The sequence below is a fragment of the Phoca vitulina genome, unplaced genomic scaffold (genome assembly GCF_004348235.1).
Source record: "Phoca vitulina isolate PV1807 unplaced genomic scaffold, GSC_HSeal_1.0 scaffold3, whole genome shotgun sequence".
NCBI lineage: Eukaryota > Metazoa > Chordata > Mammalia > Carnivora > Phocidae > Phoca > Phoca vitulina.
In genome coordinates, this window is record NW_022589706.1 from 34,965,837 (window position 1) to 34,987,166 (window position 21,330).

Consider the following 21,330-nt stretch of genomic DNA (forward strand, 5'->3'; position numbering starts at 1 on the left):
GAAACAGAAGCTAGCAACCTCCAATACCTCTCCACCAATACCACCACCATCAGTCTCCAGCTCTGAAATTGCTTTAACATGAGAGTGTGTTTAGTAGTTGAAAACCAAAATAAATTTTATTATTAAGGCAATGAATTAAATAAAGCCCCACAAATAAATTGGGTAAAAACAATTAGGTACAATCAATGATCATAATAGTTTACCGCTCAGTAAAAAGGATAATAGCTACCATATATTTATTGAGAGCTTACTCTGTTTTAGTAGGTTCTAATATGTGGATTTACTTAATCCTCAAAACAGTCCTATGAGACAGGTACTACTGTTAACCCCGCTTTATTTCACAGGTAGGGAAATGGGGCACAAAGAGGTTGGATAACTTGCCCCAGATCACACAGCTAGTGAGTAGCAGAGCCAAAATTTGGACCCTAGGTTTTCTAGCTACCCACTCACCTACAGCTGCCTTTCATTGTGGGGTCACCAGCGAGGCATATAAGGATTATGTCGGGGAGTAGGTGTGGTAACATATCATTTGAATCAAGCAGTCACCTTCTTTTGCTCTCAACATAAACTACAGAAATAAGCGTCCAACAAAACCTTGACTGGTGGTAATAAGCAGGAGATAAAATGAGAAAACATGGGTTTAAAAAAAATTGAGAACTATTACTAAATAGAATAACTAGATCACAAATGCAGAGAATTATACAGATCATCATCTAACCCAACCTCTTCATCTTACAGGTGGGCAAAACAGACGAGAAAAGTCACAACTAGATTCAGGTCTCCTTACTCAGTCCATTGCAGCTTCCTCTATACTATATCTTATCCTTTCATTTTATTTCTTTTTAAAGTGTAAGAATTTTAGTACATTTATTAGGTATTATTATTTGGCACATTTATCTCTAAAGGCAACTAAATAGTTATTAAACCTTCATTTGTAAAAGATATCATGTAATAGTGATGTAAATTATTTTTAAAAAGCAACTTCAAAAACTAATGATGTATGGTATGTTGGCTAATTGAATTTAAAATTAAAAAAGTAACTTCAAACAAAAAGGAAAAACACATTTAAGGACTAAAATCAAGGTAGCAGATAATAAATCAGTGAGAAAGGAAGTAAAGAAAGTGTTACCCATAGCTTTACCTATTAGTATGGGTTTAATTGTCTCCCCCTCACAAAAGATACATTGGAGTCCTAACCCCCAGTACTTCAGAATTACTTGAGAGTTACAGATGGAATCGAGTTGAAATGAGATCAGTAGCCTGGGCCCTAATCTAATGATGGAATCCTTATATGAAAGGGAAATCTGGACACAGAGACAGAGGTGCATGGAGGGAAAAAAAGGCAGGATGCCCAGGACAGATCCCTCCCCCTCCCTCACAGCCGTCAGAAGGAGCCAACCCTGAGGGCATCCTGATTTCAAACTCTAACTCTAGAACCATGCGACAATACATTTCTGTTGCTTAAGCCACTCGGTGTGTGGTATCTTGTTTTGGCGGCCCCGGGAAACTAATACTATACCGATCCTCAATTTTACATGATTAAAAATAAACACTTATATCACACTATTTTTGAGGCTTTAGAAACAGGTATGTGAAATCACTTCTCAGAGATCTGTTACAATTAATTTGTGCTGAAACCAAATACACAAAACAAGTACAAACACTTACTTCACTTCTGAGGAGCTGCTCCGCTTTGCTTCTATTCGTATTTCTGCAATACCACCTGAACAGAAAAAGAAGAACCTTTAAGGCCTCCGGTGTTTTAAATTATTTTTTATTCTTTTTAGGATTAAGGTAATACTGCCCATCAATAACAAATAAAATTAATAGGAATAAGACATTACTCATAATCTCAATAATATAGGCAACCACTAGTAACATTTGGATATATATACTTTCAGACTTTTTCTACCCACATATTCTTTTAAAGATTTTATTTATTCATTTGACAGAGAAAGACACAATGAGAGAGGGAACACAAGTGGGGGAGAGGGAGAAGGCTTCCCGCCGAGCAGGGAGCCCAGTGCGGGACTCGATCCCAGTACCCTGGGATCATGACCTGAGCCGAAGGCAGATGCTTAAGGACTGAGCCACCCAGGCGCCCCTCGACCCACATTTTTATGATGATATGCACATATGCCAACATTCATATTTTTTATTAAAGTGGGATCAAACTATATCTGCTATATCATAACCAGAATTTGTTTATATTAACAGCATATGACAGACATCTTTGCAAAGCAATCTAGTTCTGTGCATCATGGTATGGACATACCATAATTTATTGAAGCTATTCTTCATTATTTAACATAAAAATCATTTCCAAATTTTCACTATTGTAATAAGAGCAAAAATGAAGTTTACTCCACAAATTCAAACATGTAGGAAACATCACCCAACTTTCATTATTGTATTTAATTCAAATTAAATCTTACCCCAAGCCCCCATCCCACCAATAGGCTGTAGATTTCATCTCAGGTCATTATGCAGGCTCCCCCATTGAATTTCACAAAGGTGCCAAGTGTCAAAGAAACAGAGCAAAATAGAAGAGTAGGCTTCCTGGGTCTTCTAGACAACCCCTGGAGGTCACCTGACGCTCTGCTGTAGGGATTCCACCATAGCCACGTAGAAGCGCCTGCCCCCCCACCAGGTCCTGCCACCACGCTGTACAACAAACCCGAGCCCCTGCAGATCGGTGCCCTTCTTAATCCTTGGGAAATCTTTCCCAAGGAAAGATGGAAACTGCCATCTCCCACCTCATCCTCAGAAATACTCCGCCCTCTCCCTGCTTCCCCAGCCCAATCTTTTCATGAGATTGTAAGTTGGCCAAAGAACATGAACTCAAACTGTTTTTGGCTTTCTGTTTTAAACTTTTTGTTGTTGTTTGTTTTGGTCTGTTTGTTCTAGATGCCCTTTAGTGAGCAGAGAACCGTCCACCACAGTCATATTTCCTGAGGCTTACAACGTTATGAAACCAGACTGGCCCCTCTGGACATTTTAATTTCCTACCACTGGTTCAGTCTTCTATAAAAGAATTGGCACCTACTTTTGACCCAGCAAGCACCCTGAGACAAGCAAACATAAAGGCCTTCTCTGATGGAGGAAGGGAAAAATACAATGACCAAAATACAATAACAAGATCTTTTTTGGGTCTAGATTCTTTTAGGTACTTGTAGCAGCCAAACTACAATCTCAATACAATGACTGCTATTTTATTTGGAGCCTGGGGTGATTAACCAGAATTATGGGCATTAAGATCTCATTGCTGAGGACCCCCCTTTATGAACTGAGACCAAGTTTGACAAAAGTGCAGTTGTAATCAATCAATTTCTGAATGAAATAGAGAGATACAATAAATGAGGAGAACAGAATGGATTCTGTCCCTAAGCTTCTCCACTGATAACAAGAAACATTTGTCAGAATGCCGAAAAAGTCATAAAAATTAATTAAGGAAAGGCAACTGGAGCTCTCGCGGTGTATTATAAACCAGCAGGACCTGAAAGATTAAGGGAAAAAAATTCTTTTTATAAATAACGAAGACCCAACCCCATATCTTCACAGCAGAAGTAAACACTGGAGGTTTAGTCTCACGTTCAGATGTAAGAAATCAGTAAGGCTGCCTCAGGAGGAAATTAACTTAAAGATAGTGAGAGAGAGAAAGAGGTTCTTCCCTCATCTAGTATATTCACAGTTCCTGGGGAGGGAAAAAGGAAATAAGAAAGAAAAGGAATCCATGGCACAAAGGGCAGGCAGGCTTTTTGAAATCCTGCCCTAAGCAGTCATTTTTATAGCATTTGCAGATTCCCCAGAAAGGATATTTTCCCTCCCTAGGATGTAAACTCAGACCTTTAAGAGTATGTTGAAGGAAGGGAAGGAGGAAGGGGTGATGAACAAACAGATGAATCAATTCGTGGTGAGTATTTCCCAATGGTCCGTTGTGGCTTCCCTCCCTCTTCTGTGGTACTTCTCACTAGGCAAGAAAGGAAAGACAGGGGTGCCTCGGCCGCGCTCATCCTGGCAGGAAGAACGCTACACATGGGTGAACGTGAAGGAGCCCCCGTGGTGAGCAGGAGCGCGGGTGCAGATGCCAGCCCCCGGACATCTCTCCTAGCCTGCCACAGACACACCTCTGTGAATAGGAGGTTAGTTAGCTGCCCTGGATGAAGGAACACACTCTACATCTAAAAAGAATGGCCTGGGATTTGCAAGTAACTGGTCAGTCTGTCTTTAGATTATCAAAACCTGATGGGAATGAGGTTTTCAGATTGGCTAGTCATTTCAAAACACTCCAGAGGAGCAGGACTTCATAGTGGTGTCTGAACAGAGAAGAAAAGGAGATTTGGGGATACTCAGGTTTTTCTGGAAAGTTCAGATGCTGGCCAAGCTTCTTGGGGAAGATGGGTTGAGTAAATCACCAAGGGAAGACAACCAGTATAAATGGAGGAAAAACAGAAACCAACCAACCAACCAGCTATAAATCTTTGCTGGTTCTCTAATTTGACCCTTTCCTCCTGAGCCACCCACTTAAAAGCCTTATCCTAGACTTTGCCCCATTCTAAGGGCCCTTTCATGTCGGTCCCCTCCTTCCTTTAACATCTTTCCATCAAGAACATGTCCTGACCAATACCACAATCCCACTTTCTTTCCTGCAGCAGCTCCTTTGACCCTCTCTGCCTCCAAGTGTTACCTGGGTGTGGAGGTCAGAACCAAGTTCTGGGAGCCTCAGGCCTGGCAATCCTGAGTCCAGCCCTGTGTAGAGTCTGTTGCCGGGGACTCCTAGGCCCAAACAGCAGGAGAACTCTTGATTCAATAGCTGGCAAAAGGCTTTTTAACCCTGGGGACATTTAAGATGTGTTCCAGCATGGGCTGTAGCAAAGAACAAGACAAATCTTGGCCTGGGAAGACTGGGAGGAGGGGGGGATCTCTGATGGTCTACACGGAGAAGAGGTTTCATCTTTCTCATTGAGCTAGGCATGGCCCATGCCATGTGGAATTCCTGAGCCTGGGCCGAGGGCTGGGGGATTCCCACGCCAGAGGCCATACACAGCAAATTCCCTGAGTCACACAGAGGAGGAGGAGAGTCCCTCACAAGAGAGGAAATTTCCGAACTAAGATAAATCCAAAAACCTCATGGCAATGAATCATAGCCTTCATAAAATCCTTATTCGTAGTCCCATGAGTCAGGGGAGTTTCTCACAGTTAGATAAGGATTATCTGGTTTCCAAGCACAGACCTTCCCAAATCATCAGTTAGGTCTCAGTCAGATCACTTTAAAATTGGGTACAAGTTTTCACTATTAAGCACCTTCTCTAATTCTAAGGATTTTGTTATATTTTCCTAAAATTTATTTAAGAACAGAAACACTATTTATTTTATATATTTTGTATACCCTTACCTATTTCTAAAACAACTTTCAGGGAATCACATCCCTGAGTGCTATTAATCTTTTTCTAGATTTTAAGGGATACTTACATTACAGAAAGTGATATGGACAGAGGAGACAGCTTTTTCTTGGTGGTGGTGGTGGTTGTGTTTTATTTTATTTTATTTCTTTTTTCTTTTTATTAACATTTAATGTATTGTTTCAGGGGTACAGGTCTGTGATTCATCAGTCTTACACAGTTCACAGCACTCACCATAGCTCATACCCTCCCCAATGTCCACCACCCAGCCACCCCATCCCTCCTACCCACCTCCACTCCAGCAACCCTCAGTTTGTTTCCTGAGATTAAGAGTCTCTTATGGTTTGTTTCCCTCTCTGGTTTCATCTTGTTTCATTTTTCCCTCCCTTCTCCAATGATCCTCTGCCTTGTTTCTCAAATTCCACATATCAGCGAGATCATATGATAATTATCTATCTCTGATTGACTTATTTTGCTTAGCATAATACCCTCTAGTTCCATCCACATCATTGCAAACGGCAAGATTTCATATTTTGATGGCTGCATAACATTCCATTGTATATATACACCACGTCTTCTTTATCCATTCATCTGTTGATGGACATCGTGGCTCTTTCCATAGTTTGGCTATTGTGGACATTGCTGCTACGAACATTGGGGTGCACGTACCCCTTCGGATCACTACTTTTGTATCTTTGGGGTAAATACCCAGTAGTGCAATTGCTGGGACATAGGGTAGCTCTATTTTCAACTTTTTGAGGAACCTCCATACTGTTTTCCAGAGTGGCTGCACCAGCTTGCATTCCCAAAAACAGTGTAGGAGGGTTCCCCTTTCTCTGCATCCCCGCCAACATCTGTCGTTTCCTGACTTGTTAATTTTAGCCATTCTGACTGGTGTGAGGTGGTATCTCATTGTGGTTTTGATTAGTATTTCCCTGATGCCGAGCGATGTTGAACACTTTTTCATGTGTCTGTTGGCCATCTGGATGTCTTCTTTGCAGAAATGTCTGTTCATGCCTTCTGCCCATATCTTGATTGGATTTTTTGTTCTTTGGGTGTTGAATTTGATAAGTTATTTACAGATTTTGGATAATAGCCCTTTATTTGATATGTCATTTGCAAATATTTTCCATTCTGTCAGTTGTCTTTTGGTTTTGTTGACTGTTTCCTTTGCTGGGCAAAAGATTTTTATCTCAATGAAGTCCCCATAGAGTTCATTTTTGCCATTGCTTCCCTTGCCTTTGGCAATGTGTCTAGAAAGAAGTTGCTGCGGCTGAGGTCAAAGAGGTTGCTGCCTGTGTTCTCCTCAAGGATTTTGATGGATTCCTGTCTCACATTTAGGTCTTTCATCCATTTTGAGTCTATTTTTGTGTGTGGTGTGAGGAAATGGTCCAGTTTCATTCTTCTGCATGTGGCTGTCCAATTTTCCCAACACCATTTGTTGAAGAGACTGTCTTTTTTCCATTGGACATTCTTTCCTGCTTTGTCGAAGATTAGTTGACCATAGAGTTGAGGGTTCATTTCTGGGCTCTCTATTCTGTTCTATTGATCTATGTGTCTGTTTTTTGCTAGTACCATACTGTCTTGATGATGACAGCTTTGTAATAGAGCTTGAAGTCCAGAATTGTGATGCCACCAGCTTTGCTTTTCTTTTTCAACATTCCTCTGGCTATTCGGGGTCTTTTCTGGTTCCATACAAATTTTAGGATTATTCCATTTCTTTGAAAAAAGTGGATGGTATTTTGATAGGGATTGCATTAAATGTGTAGAATGCTCTAGGTAGCATTGACATCTTCACAATATTTGTTCTTCCAATCTATGAGCATGGAACGTTTTTCCATCTCTTTGTGTCTTCCTCAATTTCTTTCATGAGCGTTCTATAGTTTTCTGAGTACAGATCCTTTGCCTCTTTGGTTAGATTTATTCCTAGGTATCTTATGGTTTGGGGTGCAATTGTAAATGGGATCGACTCCTTAATTTCTCTTTCTTGTCTTGTTGTTGGTGTATAGAAATGCCACTGATTTCTGTGCATTGATTTTATATCCTGCCACTTTACTGAATTCCTGTATGAGTTCTAGCAGTTTTGGGGTGGAGTCTTTTGGGTTTTCCACATAAAATATCATATCATCTGCAAAGAGTGAGAGTTTGACTTCTTCTTTGTTGATTCAGATGCCTTTTATTTCTTTTTGTTGTCTGATTGCTGAGGCTAGGACTTCTAGTACTATGTTAAATAGCAGTGGTGATAGTGGACATCCCTGCCATGTTCCTGACCTTAGGGGGAAAGCTCTCAGTTTTTCCCCATTGAGAATGATATTCGCTGTGGGTTTTTTATAGATGGCTTTTATGATATTGAGGTATGTATGGTGGTGGTGCTTTTAAATAAGTGAATGAAGCCTCAGAATGACCACCTCAGAATAATCACAAAAGTCTATTTGGTATATATGAGCCTCTCATTAAAACCTGGCCATGCATTGCTAGTGGGCATAAAAATAGTACACCCATTGCCTTCTCTGGAAAGCAATTTGACAGCATGAATTAGGAGTCTTAACAAGTTCGTAACTAGCCTTTAGCCAAGTCCATAAATTTTTAGAGATCTAGTTTATGACAATAAGCAGAAAGAGGTTATCTCAGTTATTATTATACAGCAAAGATGCTAAACACCACAATGCCATACAAATAAGAAAATGGTTATGTAAATTATTGTACATCCGTGTGCCACGTGCCTGGTTGTACCCGCTAAGGCCTAGCACAGTGCCTTACACATGCTAAGCTCTCAGTAAATATTTGATGAATTTATGACTGAATGAAATATAATGCAGTTATGAAAATGTTTTTGAAGCATATCTAATGGTATGAGGAAAACTCACACTCACAATACACTGTGAAGTAGAATAAAGAGGATATAACACATACACAGCATGATTCTATTCCTTAAAAAATAGTAAAAAAAAAATTGAAATGAAATGCTAATGTTAAGAGGTCAACTCTAGTTGATTTATGAGTAATTTTTCTTATTAACATTTTTCGTATTTTCAAACAATTTTAAAACAGCAATCATATATTGCTATTATAGCTAGAAAAAAGAAACAAACTTTAAGATTTTGTTTTTAAGTAATCTCTATACCCAATGCAGGGCTCAAACTTACAATGCCAAGATCAAGGGTCACATGTTCTACTGACTGATTCAGCAAGGTGCCCCACAAACATGTTTTTTTACCTTTTTTTTTTTTTTTTTTAAAGATTTTAATTATTTGACAGAGAGAGAGAGCATAAGCAGGGGGAGTGGCAGAAGGAAAGGGAGAAGCAGGCTCCCCATTGAGCAGGGAGCCTGATGTGGGGCTTGACCCCAGGACCCTGGGATCATGACCTGAGCCAAAGGGAAATGCTTAACCGACTGAGCCACCCAGGAGCACACAAACATGCTTTTTTAAAGGCCACTCTTAGAAACTGTATTCTGATTTCTTGAATGAATGAACAATAATCTGTATTTCAAAGTCAGCTAAGCTGTGATTTATTTACAATCAGTTCAATTGAATTTGCCTGTGTTATTCCATTCATACATAGTACTTTCAGGTAATGTGTACTATAGAAACTAATTCTCACAACATCTTTTACCACTCTAGACAACTGAGTTAATGAAAGATACCCATTAATCTCCAAAATGTCTTACATAATTAGGAAAATGAAAACATTTTTTGGTTCTCCACATTCATAAAATAGTCATTTACTTACTCATATTGGTCTAAGTTGTTTGATTTCTTTCCTGTTACATAATTACTTGGGATATAACCTTCACTCCTGGAAAGAAGGAAAATAGGTAAACTGAAATTATTTTACTGAGAGGTTATTAAAAGAAAAATTACTGCCTTTGTGAAAATATTAAAGCACTATATTACCTAAAGCTTTAAGAAAAACTAGTCAACCCCAATAATTCAATGTATCTATAGCATCTGATGCTTCACAAACTACTTCCTCATTTGACCTTCCCTAAAATTCTTGAGGTAGGCAGGCACAACTGTCCCCACTTCCTGGTGGGGAAACCAAGGCTTGGAAAGATTCAGGGACTTTCTCCAGGTCCCAAAGCTAGCCAGTAACAGGGCCAGAACTTAAAATCTGACCTTATGATAGGTTCAGAGCCCTTCCTAATATTCCATGATGCTTCTCCTGAATTCACAATTTCTTGGGATGTTTGAAAGAAATCACGATTTCAGAAAAGTTAAAGTGTCAGATAAAAATACCCATCTTGCCAATACTCCAACAGTCCGTGTAGAGTACTGTTTCACAGAGGGTAATCCCTGACCTCTACAGCAGCATCATCTGGGACACTTGCTAAAAAGGTGAATTCTTGGATCATACCCCAAGAGAACTGAATGAGAAGGCCTATGTGAAGCCAAGGAAACTTCAGTTTTACCCCAGATGACTCTTACACACATTACCGTTGAAGAAGCCCTCATACTTGAAGTTTGCTAGAGAAAATCTCAAAAGCTCACAAACAAAAAGAAAACTGTGTCAAATGAGGGCTCTTTTCATTTGATTTGGAAATCATTTCAAAATGCATACATACATCAAAACATCATGATGTACACCTTAAATATATGTAATTTTTTATTTGTCAATTATACTTCAGTGAAACTTAAAAATTTTTTAAATAAAAAAGGAAGCAATCATAATAGGCAGAATCTTGGTAGGAGTCAAGATTTTAGTGTAAAATAAAAGACGTGTATAAAATTTTAAAAATTGAGTAAAATCCTTGTAATCTTAAATTTGAATTTGAACTACTAGTAGGAACTCATAATACACACACAAGTACATATATGTAGCTCTGCTGCACCAAGAAAGGCCCAGAAACAAAGACACTCTAGGAGTAATTAGAATCCTAGCACCCCAATTGTTGTCCAAACACTATCTCACTAAAAGGAGCCAGCATTCCTTCGAAAAATGGCACATTGAAGGTTTGGCCAGGAAAAAATACCAGATGAACTTGAGCTGTCTTATTTTACCCAGAAAGCAAGGAAACTACGAAAGATTAAAGAGGTCCTAAACCAGCTACCACTGACCTAAGATGGGTCAATTCAATCAAAAAGAATAATGACCACAATGGTTGCAATATGCATCCATAATAACCCTTAAAACAATTATTGGTTACCATTGTTATCACTGATAAGGTGAGGAGGCTCAGTCATCAACCCATCATTCTGAAAATTGGTAAAAGGAAAAAATCAAACATTTCTCTTGCCTTTGCTGCACAAACCAAATGAACTGATTGATGAGATAGTTCTTCTCTAGAGAATTAATAAATACAGACAGAATGCAGAGTTAGAAAATCACCATTTTACAATCCCTAATGAAATAATGGATCTAAGCAGTAATCACTAATGAATGCCAAAATCATTAGGTGAAACCCTGATGAAGAACTTTATCATCACCTGGACCACTGAGCAATCTTCACATCATTAGAAGTGGGACAACCAGATATCAATTTCTAATGTGATCAAGCCTCTAGACTACAATTTACAGGAAATATAGGACACGGAGACATATTAAATGATACCATGTGAAAGCAATTAGGTTAATCTAGATTATGGCTCATTTCGTAGGGTAAATGATCTGGTTTCATCAATAAATCAAACTTGGAAAAAAAAAAAAAGAAGGATGGGGACTGTTGTAGAATAAGAGACATATCAGCCAAGCCAAAATGCAATATCTGGACCTTATTTTAATCTTAATTGCATAAAAACATCTTAGAGCTAATCAGGGGAAAATGGAATTATGTAATTGGTACCATCCTTAGACCAGAGGGGCCCCTGCCATGACCTCACACTTTCAAGAGCATGCTAAAGTCCGTGTTTCCTCAGCCCTCTTCTAGACCATCACCTGGATAACTAGGACCCCAAAATTCTCTGTCCATTGCTAAGGCCAACACAGACCTTTCCACCTTATACTCTGAAAAGCAAATTATGCTGGTTACGTGCAACTCCTTCTAGCCCAAGTCCAAGGAGTGGCCAAGTTGGGGAGTGGCTTCTGCGAGCGATGTGGACAGAGCTTGTCCATATGGCTGGGAAATCCACATGGTGCATGTGGGATGGAGCTGGGGTAGAAGGGAATGAGAGGACCCCAGAGAGCCAGCCCTCCATGCACTGTCACATTCTGGCATGGGACTCTAATTCAAACCTTGCTTCCTTGTCATTTTGAAGGTACGTTTGTTAAGTTAGAGGATAAAGTTCTTCATCAGGGTTTCACCTAAGTTAGAGGAAGCTTGACTTAGGGCTTCAAAATATTTAGATAAATGATATGTGGGCTTTCATTTATACTCTTCCTCCAGTCCTGAAAATGTTAGGGTAAAGTCTACAGATGGTATTTTTTTAATTATTATTAAGTATGATAATGACATAGCAGTTGTTTAAAAACATCTTTAGTAGTTAGATTCAGGGGTAAAATGACAGAATGATTTGAATTTACTTTTAAATACTCTGAAAAAAAAAAAAAAAAACAATTGGGAGGATTGGTAAATCAGTCCAGAAGTGAAGTGAGGAATAGAGAATTGGAATTGGGAGATGGGGCAAGGAGGTGAGAAAGCAGATTTGGAGGGAAGGTATGCTCTGGCCAGGACAAAAAGTCCTCTTCTTTTTATCCACAGGAACTCAGAATATAAACAGGATTATATTTCAGAGGTAAACACAGGATATAGTCTCTTTAATGAAGCCTAAAAGATACTCATCCCCTACGTTTATCCATATTTACTAATCACTTACCAAATAATAAAGTTGAAAGGACTGTTCCTTTAAATCCAAAATTATCTTGTCTAAATAATGCTTGTTTTTAAATTTCTTTCTTTTTTTTTAGATTTTATTTATTTGAGAGAGAGAAAGAGCATTCGCACGCTAGCGGGGGGTGGGGGGGAGGGCAGAGGTGGAGAGAGGGGAAAGAATCTCAGACTCCATAATGAGTGCAGATCCCAACGCAGGGCTTGATCCCACAACCCTGAGATCATGATTTGAGCCGAAACTGAGAGTCAGACGCTTAACAAACTGAGCCACCCAGGCACCTTTTAAAAATTCTTGCATTTATGTGTATATATGTATTTTATACATGTATTTTATATATACATATATACACACACGTGCACATATGTGTGCACACGCGCACACACAGACACACACATTCTCTCTCTTAGAAAAATGTAAGATTACTTACCTCGGGGAAAAAAACCTAAAATGTCATTCTCCCAAGATCAAAATAATCTAATTAAACAAATAATGAATGAGAAAGAGACCAATGTAATGCATTCTAATTTCTGGAAAGAAGTGGTTGACCCATTTGCATTTATTGAGTCATTACTAAGAATACATTGTGTTACTGCAAAGTAATAATGTGTACTTTCATTTACTGTTGACTGAACTAGTCTCATTACATAATAGTTAGACTCAGCACTCAGCCCATAACTCCCACCCACCCGCTGTGTGTCATACACAGAGGGAATACTTACCCGTATTTATCTCTTGCTCTCCACCAATGAACATCATTCTTTTCTAATATAATATACTCTTGGCCTCTCTCTAATCTGAGATCATGCGCCTCTGTTGCTTGGAAATCATACATGGCTACAACGATTTCTTCACTATTGTCTTCTTCAGGTGGAATTGGTGGGGGAGGCCTTCGCTAAGAAAAGGAGACAACATATGAAAATGTAGTCATTCTCTTTGAAACTGGATGTGAAGCAAAACACTAAATGACTCACACACCACCAGAGAATAAAGCAGAAACCTCAAGTCTACCTAATGCAATCTGGGGAACCCTCCCGTGACTTTGATGATATTGGTGCTACTGGACTTCTCATGGGTTTCAGAATATAGGGCATGAGCAAAAACCCTCTTTAAACATCAAAGAGCCTCTGCTCGGTGTCAGGGCTAGCCTTCCAGGGTTATGTGAGTAGAAACCAAAGGACTAAAGGTGGACCCACCATTCCAGTGGCCCGCAAAGGGGAAAAGACACATTAGAGAGTGAGTCTTTTATCGGGTCTCCTCTCAATCAGAGCATTTTGCACTTCTTTGTGCCTACTATGTGCAAGGCATGCACCTACTACCTAACACACTTTTTCTTTTATTCTTAATACTGATTCTATGAAATAGAGTGTATAATTCCCATTTTACAACTGAGGAAACAATGGTTTAAGTAATCCACCCAAAGTCACTTGTACCAGATTCACATTGCATGGGGTGCTATCTGAGTCCCAAGTACATGTGTTTCCAACCATACCCCACTCTTCAAAGGCATATCATTAAATCACTGAATTCACTTTTTTGACATAATACTGTGGTCGTAAGACTGAAATATTCCTTTAAAGTCCCATACCTTTTTTACAGTTCTTGAAGCCAAAATATAAGCAAAATGCCAGATGAAGAGAGGGCCCCAGTGATAATCTGTGATATAATTAAATTAATATTATTTGATACCAAAAAAAATTTAAAAATCCTTAGCATATTGGTTTCTGATATGATATGGTGGGGAAGGGGGACAGAATCATGTGAATGAATATAAACTTACTTATTAAAACTGTAAATATTTCCAAAAGGTAAAGACGACCTACCTTCTTTGTTTCTGGTGCTGGAGGTAATGCTTTTTTTATACCTGAAAATGACAACAAAAATAGGTCAAAATGCCATCTTCCAATGACTGAAAGTTTTAACAAAAAGTGAAAACACATAGATGAGAAATCTACTTGGACTCTCTCATTCTGGTACATGTTGCTTATATCACTATTTCAGAGAAGAATTTAAAATGCTATCGAAGCTGGTTTGTTTTCTGCCTTCCTGAGCAGACTAAAAATGCCAGAGGGATTGGGGACATGTCTTATTCTTGGTAAACAAGTGAGGCTACGACAAACTAAAAAGCTTACACTCGGCAAAGGAAACCATCAACAAAATGGAAAGGCAGCCCACAGAAGAGGAGAAAACACTTGCGAATCACATATCTGATAAGGGGTTAATATCCAAAATATACAAGGAACTCCTATAACTCAATAGCCAAAAAACTCAAATAACTCAATTAAAAATGTTGCAAAGGACCTGAACAGACATTTTTCCAAAGAAGACAGTCAGATGGCCAACAGCTACATTACGAGATGCTCAACATCACTCACCATCAGGGAAATGCAAATCAAAACCACAATGAGATATCACCTCATAATTGTCAAAGTGACTATTATCAAAAACACAAGAGGTAACAAATGCTGGGAGCGTGTGGAGAAAAGCCTCGTGCACTGTTGCTGGGAGAACACAGTATGGAGGTTCCTCAGGAAATTAAAAATAGAACTACCATATGACTCAGCAATCCCACTTCTGGGTATATATGCAAAGGGAAGGAAAGCAGTACCCTGAAGAGATACCTGCACTTCCACATTCATAGCAGCATTATTCACAATAGCCAAGGTATGAAAACAACCTAAATGTCCATCAACAGATGAAATGATAAAGAAAATGTACTGTGTGAGATATATATATATATAATGGAATGTTATCCCGCCTTTAAAAAGAAGGAAATCCTGCCATGTGCAACAACATGGATGAACCTGGAGAGTATTATACTAAGTGAAATAAGCCAGACAGAAAAAGGACAAATACCACATGGTTTCACTTATATGCGGAATTTAAAATTAAAAGAAAAGTCAAACTCATAGTAACAGAGACTAGAAAAAGTAGTTGCCAGGAGATGGGCGTTGGGGAGAGGGAGATAGAGATGTTGGTAGAGGGCACAAGTTTTCACTTTTAAGATGAATAAGGCCTGAGAGTCTAATGTATAACGTGGTGACTCTAGCTGGTAACACTGTAATGTATAACTGAAATGTACTGAGAGTAGAACTTAAATATTCTCACACATACACACCAAAAGGTACACATGTGAGGTAATAGATGTCTTAACTAACTTCATGGGAAGAATCCTTCCACAATGCATCAGTATGCCAAATCATCACACCGTACACTTTAAATATCTTACAATTTTATTTGCTAATTGTACCTCAATAAAGCTGAAAAGAAAAAAGCTGCTGATGGTGCCACATTAAGTTCATGCTTTTAATAGAGTCATTTTGAGCAGGCTTCCATATTGTGATAAAAGCTCTTGAAAATAGACCTTTTGATTCCATGAGATGGCCCCACTGCTAAATAAACATAATTATTCCTACAAAATACACCCACCCTACATTTACACGGTGCTAGAAGGTGTAAAGGTTATAGTTAACCAACATCAGAATCAAAACCAAGTCACTTTCACACTATACCAATAGTATGTATATCCTGCACATAATATAATTATAAAATAAAATAAATACTTACTACTTTCAAAAAGGTTATATTTTTCACATCCAGGTGCTAATTTTTCAGTTTGTCTGCAACACTGATAACTTCCGTCTGCCCAAAATTTAGGATGATATTTAATCATAATATTATTGTTGTTCTTTATTTCTGTAATTCATAGAAACATTAAATGATTAGTGAGATAAAACAGATGACAGAACATTTTGTAGGTAACACTGTCAATCATTCTCTATTTCTCAGATATTGCGTTTATTATGAAAACACCTTCATAACATCATACAACCCAGCATTCAGAAAATCCATATGGTTCTCTTCCACCTTCTTATTTTGATGAAGCATCCTTGTTAGCAGAAGTGACCTCTGCTGTACCATGATGGATAAACACACAAGTCAGCCCACACCATTCTGTTCTGCAGAAGAAGGGATGAGGACTGTGCAGAACAAATCACCCACTGAGATACTCTACACAGAAGTCATCATCCACACCAAATGTTGACTACATAGGCCATTTCTTAGAAAATAAAATCCTATTATCATAAAAGCCCAGTGCTTTCTCATCTTTAAATGTTTTAGGCATTAAATGAAAGCATGCATTTTTTAGAAACTATGTGCATACCACTAGAAGGAATCAGATTATAAAAGAGGAAGTTGTCTTCATCATGTATCACGATAGCAGAGGGTCCTCAGAGAAACACTTATTGTAGATTAAAAGATTAAAAATGCAAGATACATTAGCCATATTTCTCTTCTAGTGATAACAATGTTATATCCTAAAATTATGTACAGTTAATATTTCATTATGAGTTTTACCTTCTTTTAACTTCTTCACCCACCGGTCCCTGCTTTGTGCACTAGGTGCAAAAATGTAAAGTGTGTTAGCATCATGAACAACCTAAAATAAAACAAAAGATGGAATAGGTGAGAAATACTTAGACACAGCACTTCCGTCTAGCACAGAGCCCTTGGGACCAGAGGCATCAATAAATGATTCTGAAATGATCAAATAAAAGTCAATTACTTTGGATCCAAAGAACCTACATTCCTTTCTTACAACAGCGTATCTATTTCTTCATGTCTACATCAAGTGGGATACACATTTTGCAAAGGACTGCGTTTTTATAGAGGAAAAAGTAGAGAGAGAGGCCAAGATGCTTCACGAATCTTATTTCTTGCAATCTAATTAACTGAAGATCCTTAAGTAAATTTGGTATAGCAGGGATTACTCTAATCCAGCATTTTTCTGAGTATTTTACATGAATGGACTACTCTGTCAGTGTCATTGCTATACCCTCCTTTTGCCACTATAAATAATGGCATGGCCAACTTTATTAAACACTATCCCAACTCTAGACTATGTGCTTTACAGACATTAACTCAGTTAATCCTACCATTAAGGTATCAGTATTTACATTTTATGGAGGAGGAGACTAAGGCTGATCCCCAGACCTTCCCCTCCTGTGTAACTCCGTACGGCACCATTCATACAGAACACACGGCATATGGTGCCCCCTAATGCTGTGCTACGTAACCTGCCCATCTCATCTGGCTGGCAATCCAGAAAACCAGGATCCTGACTTCAGAGCCCGAACTGGGAACCACAGTGCGTCTTTTAGAGGTAACTCGTGGTGAGCAATTAAAGCCTTATTCTTAGTATTTTTAATATTAGTAATAAAATTCAGCCTGGGAAACTAACCCAAGAATTTTGTCTTTGGTCTGTCACTTTACCTTTGGTCACAGTCACAAGGCAGAAACACCTTGACTGGCTAAAAAGAAATAGAAGGCTAGAAACCTCCCTTCCGACACAGAAAGACAAATACTGCATGATCTCACTCTATGTGGAATCTAAAATAGTCAAATTCATAGCAGTAGAGAGAGTGGTGGTTGCCAGGGACAGGGAGGAGGGGTAAATGGGGAGATGTTGGTCAGAGGGTACAAAGTTTCAGTTAAGCAACATGAATGAGTTCTGGAAATCTAATGTACAGCACGGTGACTACAGTTAACAGTACTGTATTGTATACTTGAAATTTGCTACGAGGGTAGGTCTTAAGTGCTCACACACGGGGAGGAAAGAAGAAGGAAGGAAGGAAGGAGGGAAAGAGGGAAGGAGGGAAGGAGGGAAGGGGAAGGGGGGAAGGGGGAAGGACGGAAGGAGGGAAGGAGGGAAGGAAAGGAAAGGAAAAAGAAAGAAAATGCTAATTACGTGAAGTCATGGATACGTTAATCAGCTCAACTGAGATCATCTCATAATGTACACATATATCAAAACATCAAGTTGTACATCTTAAATATACACAATTCCTATGTGTCAATTGCACCTCACTAAAGCTAAAAAAAAATTTTATTTTTTACCAACCACCAAAGCAATGGCAGGAAACTGTAATGTTGAATAGTAAGCATGACTAAAAGCCCAGAATTATACTGTGGCAAAAAAACATGCCAGCTTACCTGAAATGGATATTTATTTTGGCAGGGAATAACACCCTCATCATTCTTCACTATTTCCACACACTTGATTTTTGAAACATCAATAAATCCCTTTCTGTATTTTTTCTGTTAAAAGAAAAACAAAGGGAGGCAATCATAACAAGAAAAAGTTATTAATAGAAATATTTGTTAATGAAATCACTGATTCAAAATACTACAATTTTCTTAATAATTACCTAAATCATGTTTCCATTTATTGTCAAAACTGTTCAAAAATACTAACATTGTGAGAATTGTAATAAAATAATAATATTATTATATAAAAAGTAATTATTTCTGTTTATTTCTAAAGATGAAATTTTCCTATCCTTGCCCCCAAAACACTTTTTTGCCCCTAAAACTCCCTTTTATTGTCACCTTCCCCTTTCAGACATATATCTTTTCAATTTCTTCAACATCTTGTTGACAGCACTCCATCCCCACTCCCTCACCCCACCAAAATAGCATCAAAGACCAAACCAAGCAAAACTCCAGGTACTTGAGGGGGCACTCAGTCAGTTACAACTCCGACTCTCGGTTTCAGCTCAGGTCATGATCTCAGGACTGTGAGATCAAGCCCCACATGAGGCTCCGTGCTCAGCATGGAGTCTGCTTGAGATTCTTTCCCTCTCCTTCTGCCCCTCCCCCCCTGCGTATGCGCTCTCCCTCTCTCTCTCTCTCTCTCCCCCTCCCTCCCTCTCTCTAAAATAAATAAATAAAAAATAATAATAACCTTTAAAAAAAAAAAAAGAACTCCAGGTACTTGAACAAAGATGCAAACTCTAGCCAGTTACTTTTTTCTCCTGCAACACAGATAACTCAGGAGGATTTGAGGTGGACTTAAGGTATTCGCATAAAACTTCCATTCAGATTCTATTGTTGGATATTCTACTCTACTTCTCTATTCCCCTCTCTCTTTCTGTTCACTGAACTTCTGCCTGCAGCAATTAACTAAGGACACCTCAGGACCTCCCTCCACCCTGAAGCATAGTAATCTCATACCCGAAAATTCATCAAAGGGAAAAATCCAAAAGAAAACAAAGTAGCATGTGCCAACATAAGTTGATAAAATACACCCATTAAAAACCATTACAAACACAATGTAGAAATAAAAAAGGTTCATTGAATAATACTAACTGATATATTCCACACAAAAAGCTGTATAAAGACTTAAGTTATCTTTGGGAAGAGGATGGTAGATATTCACATGATAAAGAATAGAAGGAAAAACAGAGAAATGAAGAACACTGTAATATTTGGGGTGACCCAACTACCTCCTGGCTCTGGTCATTCAAAATTGCTTCACTGAATATTCTAAAATTGTCCTCCGGTCACAACCTTTGAGCCCCCTGTCCTGCTCTCAGGAACCTGCTCTGCATTTTTACTGTCACCATAAGACTTTCAGACCTGCCCACTTTCCCAGGCCACCAGCTCCCATCTGACCGCTGACTAGACTCTTCTGGAGGTCATTTCACCATAGTATCCTCTTTCTTCTCTCTCTTCCCTCTCTCCCCGAACCCCTTCATGAGTCCCACATATCTCTTGACAATTTTGTCAGTGACCAGTTCTATCTACACCCTCCCTATTCCTTCATACCTGGCTGCAGAAAGTCAACGATAATCCTAATTTCTTCTCTATGCTTTCCCAGGCCTTGACTGCGGCTTCTCATCTCCTTTGTCTGTATCTCTCATGGAGAGAACCCGGTGGCCTCCATGGAGAACACCAGTCTTATCAGAACTACAAACCTTTCCCATTCCCTTCATCCCAGGAGACGTGCTCCCTCACTGCTTTATGAAGAAGAGAACAGCCTTCCCACGAGCACACCCTCCAACTTCTTCCCTCTGGAAATCAAAAGCATTCTAAGATTTATCTTTTTTTTCTTCTCTTTCATCCTGTCTCTTGGAGAAGTTAAGGATACTGCAGCTCAGACAGGTTAAATATATTCATCAAGGACCCCAACTGACCCCAAAGCCCAGTGGGCCCTGGGATAACCAGGCTGCAAACAAGTAACAGCATTAATGCAGCTAAGTCCCCAAGCGGGGCAACAAGGATTCTGAGCATGGACTAAGCTTCAGCCAGGGTAGACAGAAGAACATTCTCCCCAGCCGTGCTTTTTTGAGGAACCTCCTTCTACCTATAGACACATTCGGGCCTCTCCCATCCATACCAAGAACCTTCTTCTGGCCCTGCTATTGCCCTCGCTTTCCTCTTCCCTTCCTGAAAGAGAAGATGCTTACATCCTCAGCCTTCATTTCCTTCCCGCCCACTCATCCTCCTTAGCCACTTGCCAACTACATCCACCTCACCACAGCCTGCTAAGCTGGTATCAAAAATGTCACCAGGGACCAAACCCAACAGTCTTTCCTCAACTGTCATCCACTCACACCTTTATGAGGCATCTGAAAGTCCCACCACTCTCTTCTCCCTGAGTGGCCTTGACTTTGGGTCATCCTGGTTTTTCCTACTCTCCCTTCCCTTCAGGGTTCCACAGACAACACCTGTCCTCTGTCAGCAGCTGTGTCAAGGAGCACAAGGTCAAGATCGGGGAAGCTCACTTCCTGAGCAGACAGCTCAACTATTGTGCCATTCAATCCTCACAAACTCTGTGAGGTAAACATGACCAGACACATTGTACAGAGAGAAGAAACGAAAATTACTTGCCCAAGACAGACAGTATTTATGATACTGTATATTAAAAAGATGCTCATGGACACAGAGGAGTTGAAGCTTCAATGCCAATTCTGGAAGAGAAATTCTGGTATGTGACAGGGAGGAACTGAACAGCACATGACAGGGAAGGAGGAAAAGCACAGACAAAGAAAAACATAATCCAGAATGACCTCAGTTGCCTCATATGTAAAATGGGAATAATAACAGCTATGAGAATTAAATGAGTTGGTATTTGCCAAGTGCTTAGAATAGTGTCTGGCCTAGAATATGATATCAGTAAGTGTTGGCTACATAAATAAGTAGGAAAAAAAGACCAGTGTGGCTGAAGCACAGGGTGCTTGAGGCAGGATGGAAAGATGAGCAGGGCCAGCCCGTAAAGAACCTGCTGCACAGTGGTAAGAGGTCTGGTCAGACAGGGCCACCCGCCCTGTTCCTGAGGCCTGTGACAGTTAATGGGTGGAAGAAATTGCCAGAGCACCATC

The 21,330-nt window shown here is 39.3% G+C and overlaps 1 protein-coding gene across 1 annotated transcript in view; it reads right to left on the bottom strand.

The window, feature by feature from the left end:
• The window catches only part of TEC (tec protein tyrosine kinase), a 138,160-nt gene that overhangs the window by 17,831 nt on the left and 98,999 nt on the right, over positions 1-21,330 (bottom strand). Inside the window, exons 3-9 of the mRNA XM_032400316.1 lie at positions 18,161-18,265; positions 16,526-16,607; positions 15,734-15,862; positions 13,990-14,030; positions 12,889-13,061; positions 9,135-9,200; positions 1,669-1,723 (exon numbers count right to left, since the gene is read on the bottom strand). Of these exons, the coding sequence (XP_032256207.1) occupies positions 1,669-1,723; positions 9,135-9,200; positions 12,889-13,061; positions 13,990-14,030; positions 15,734-15,862; positions 16,526-16,607; positions 18,161-18,265 (651 nt within the window). The remainder of the gene's footprint in view (positions 1-1,668; positions 1,724-9,134; positions 9,201-12,888; positions 13,062-13,989; positions 14,031-15,733; positions 15,863-16,525; positions 16,608-18,160; positions 18,266-21,330) is intronic.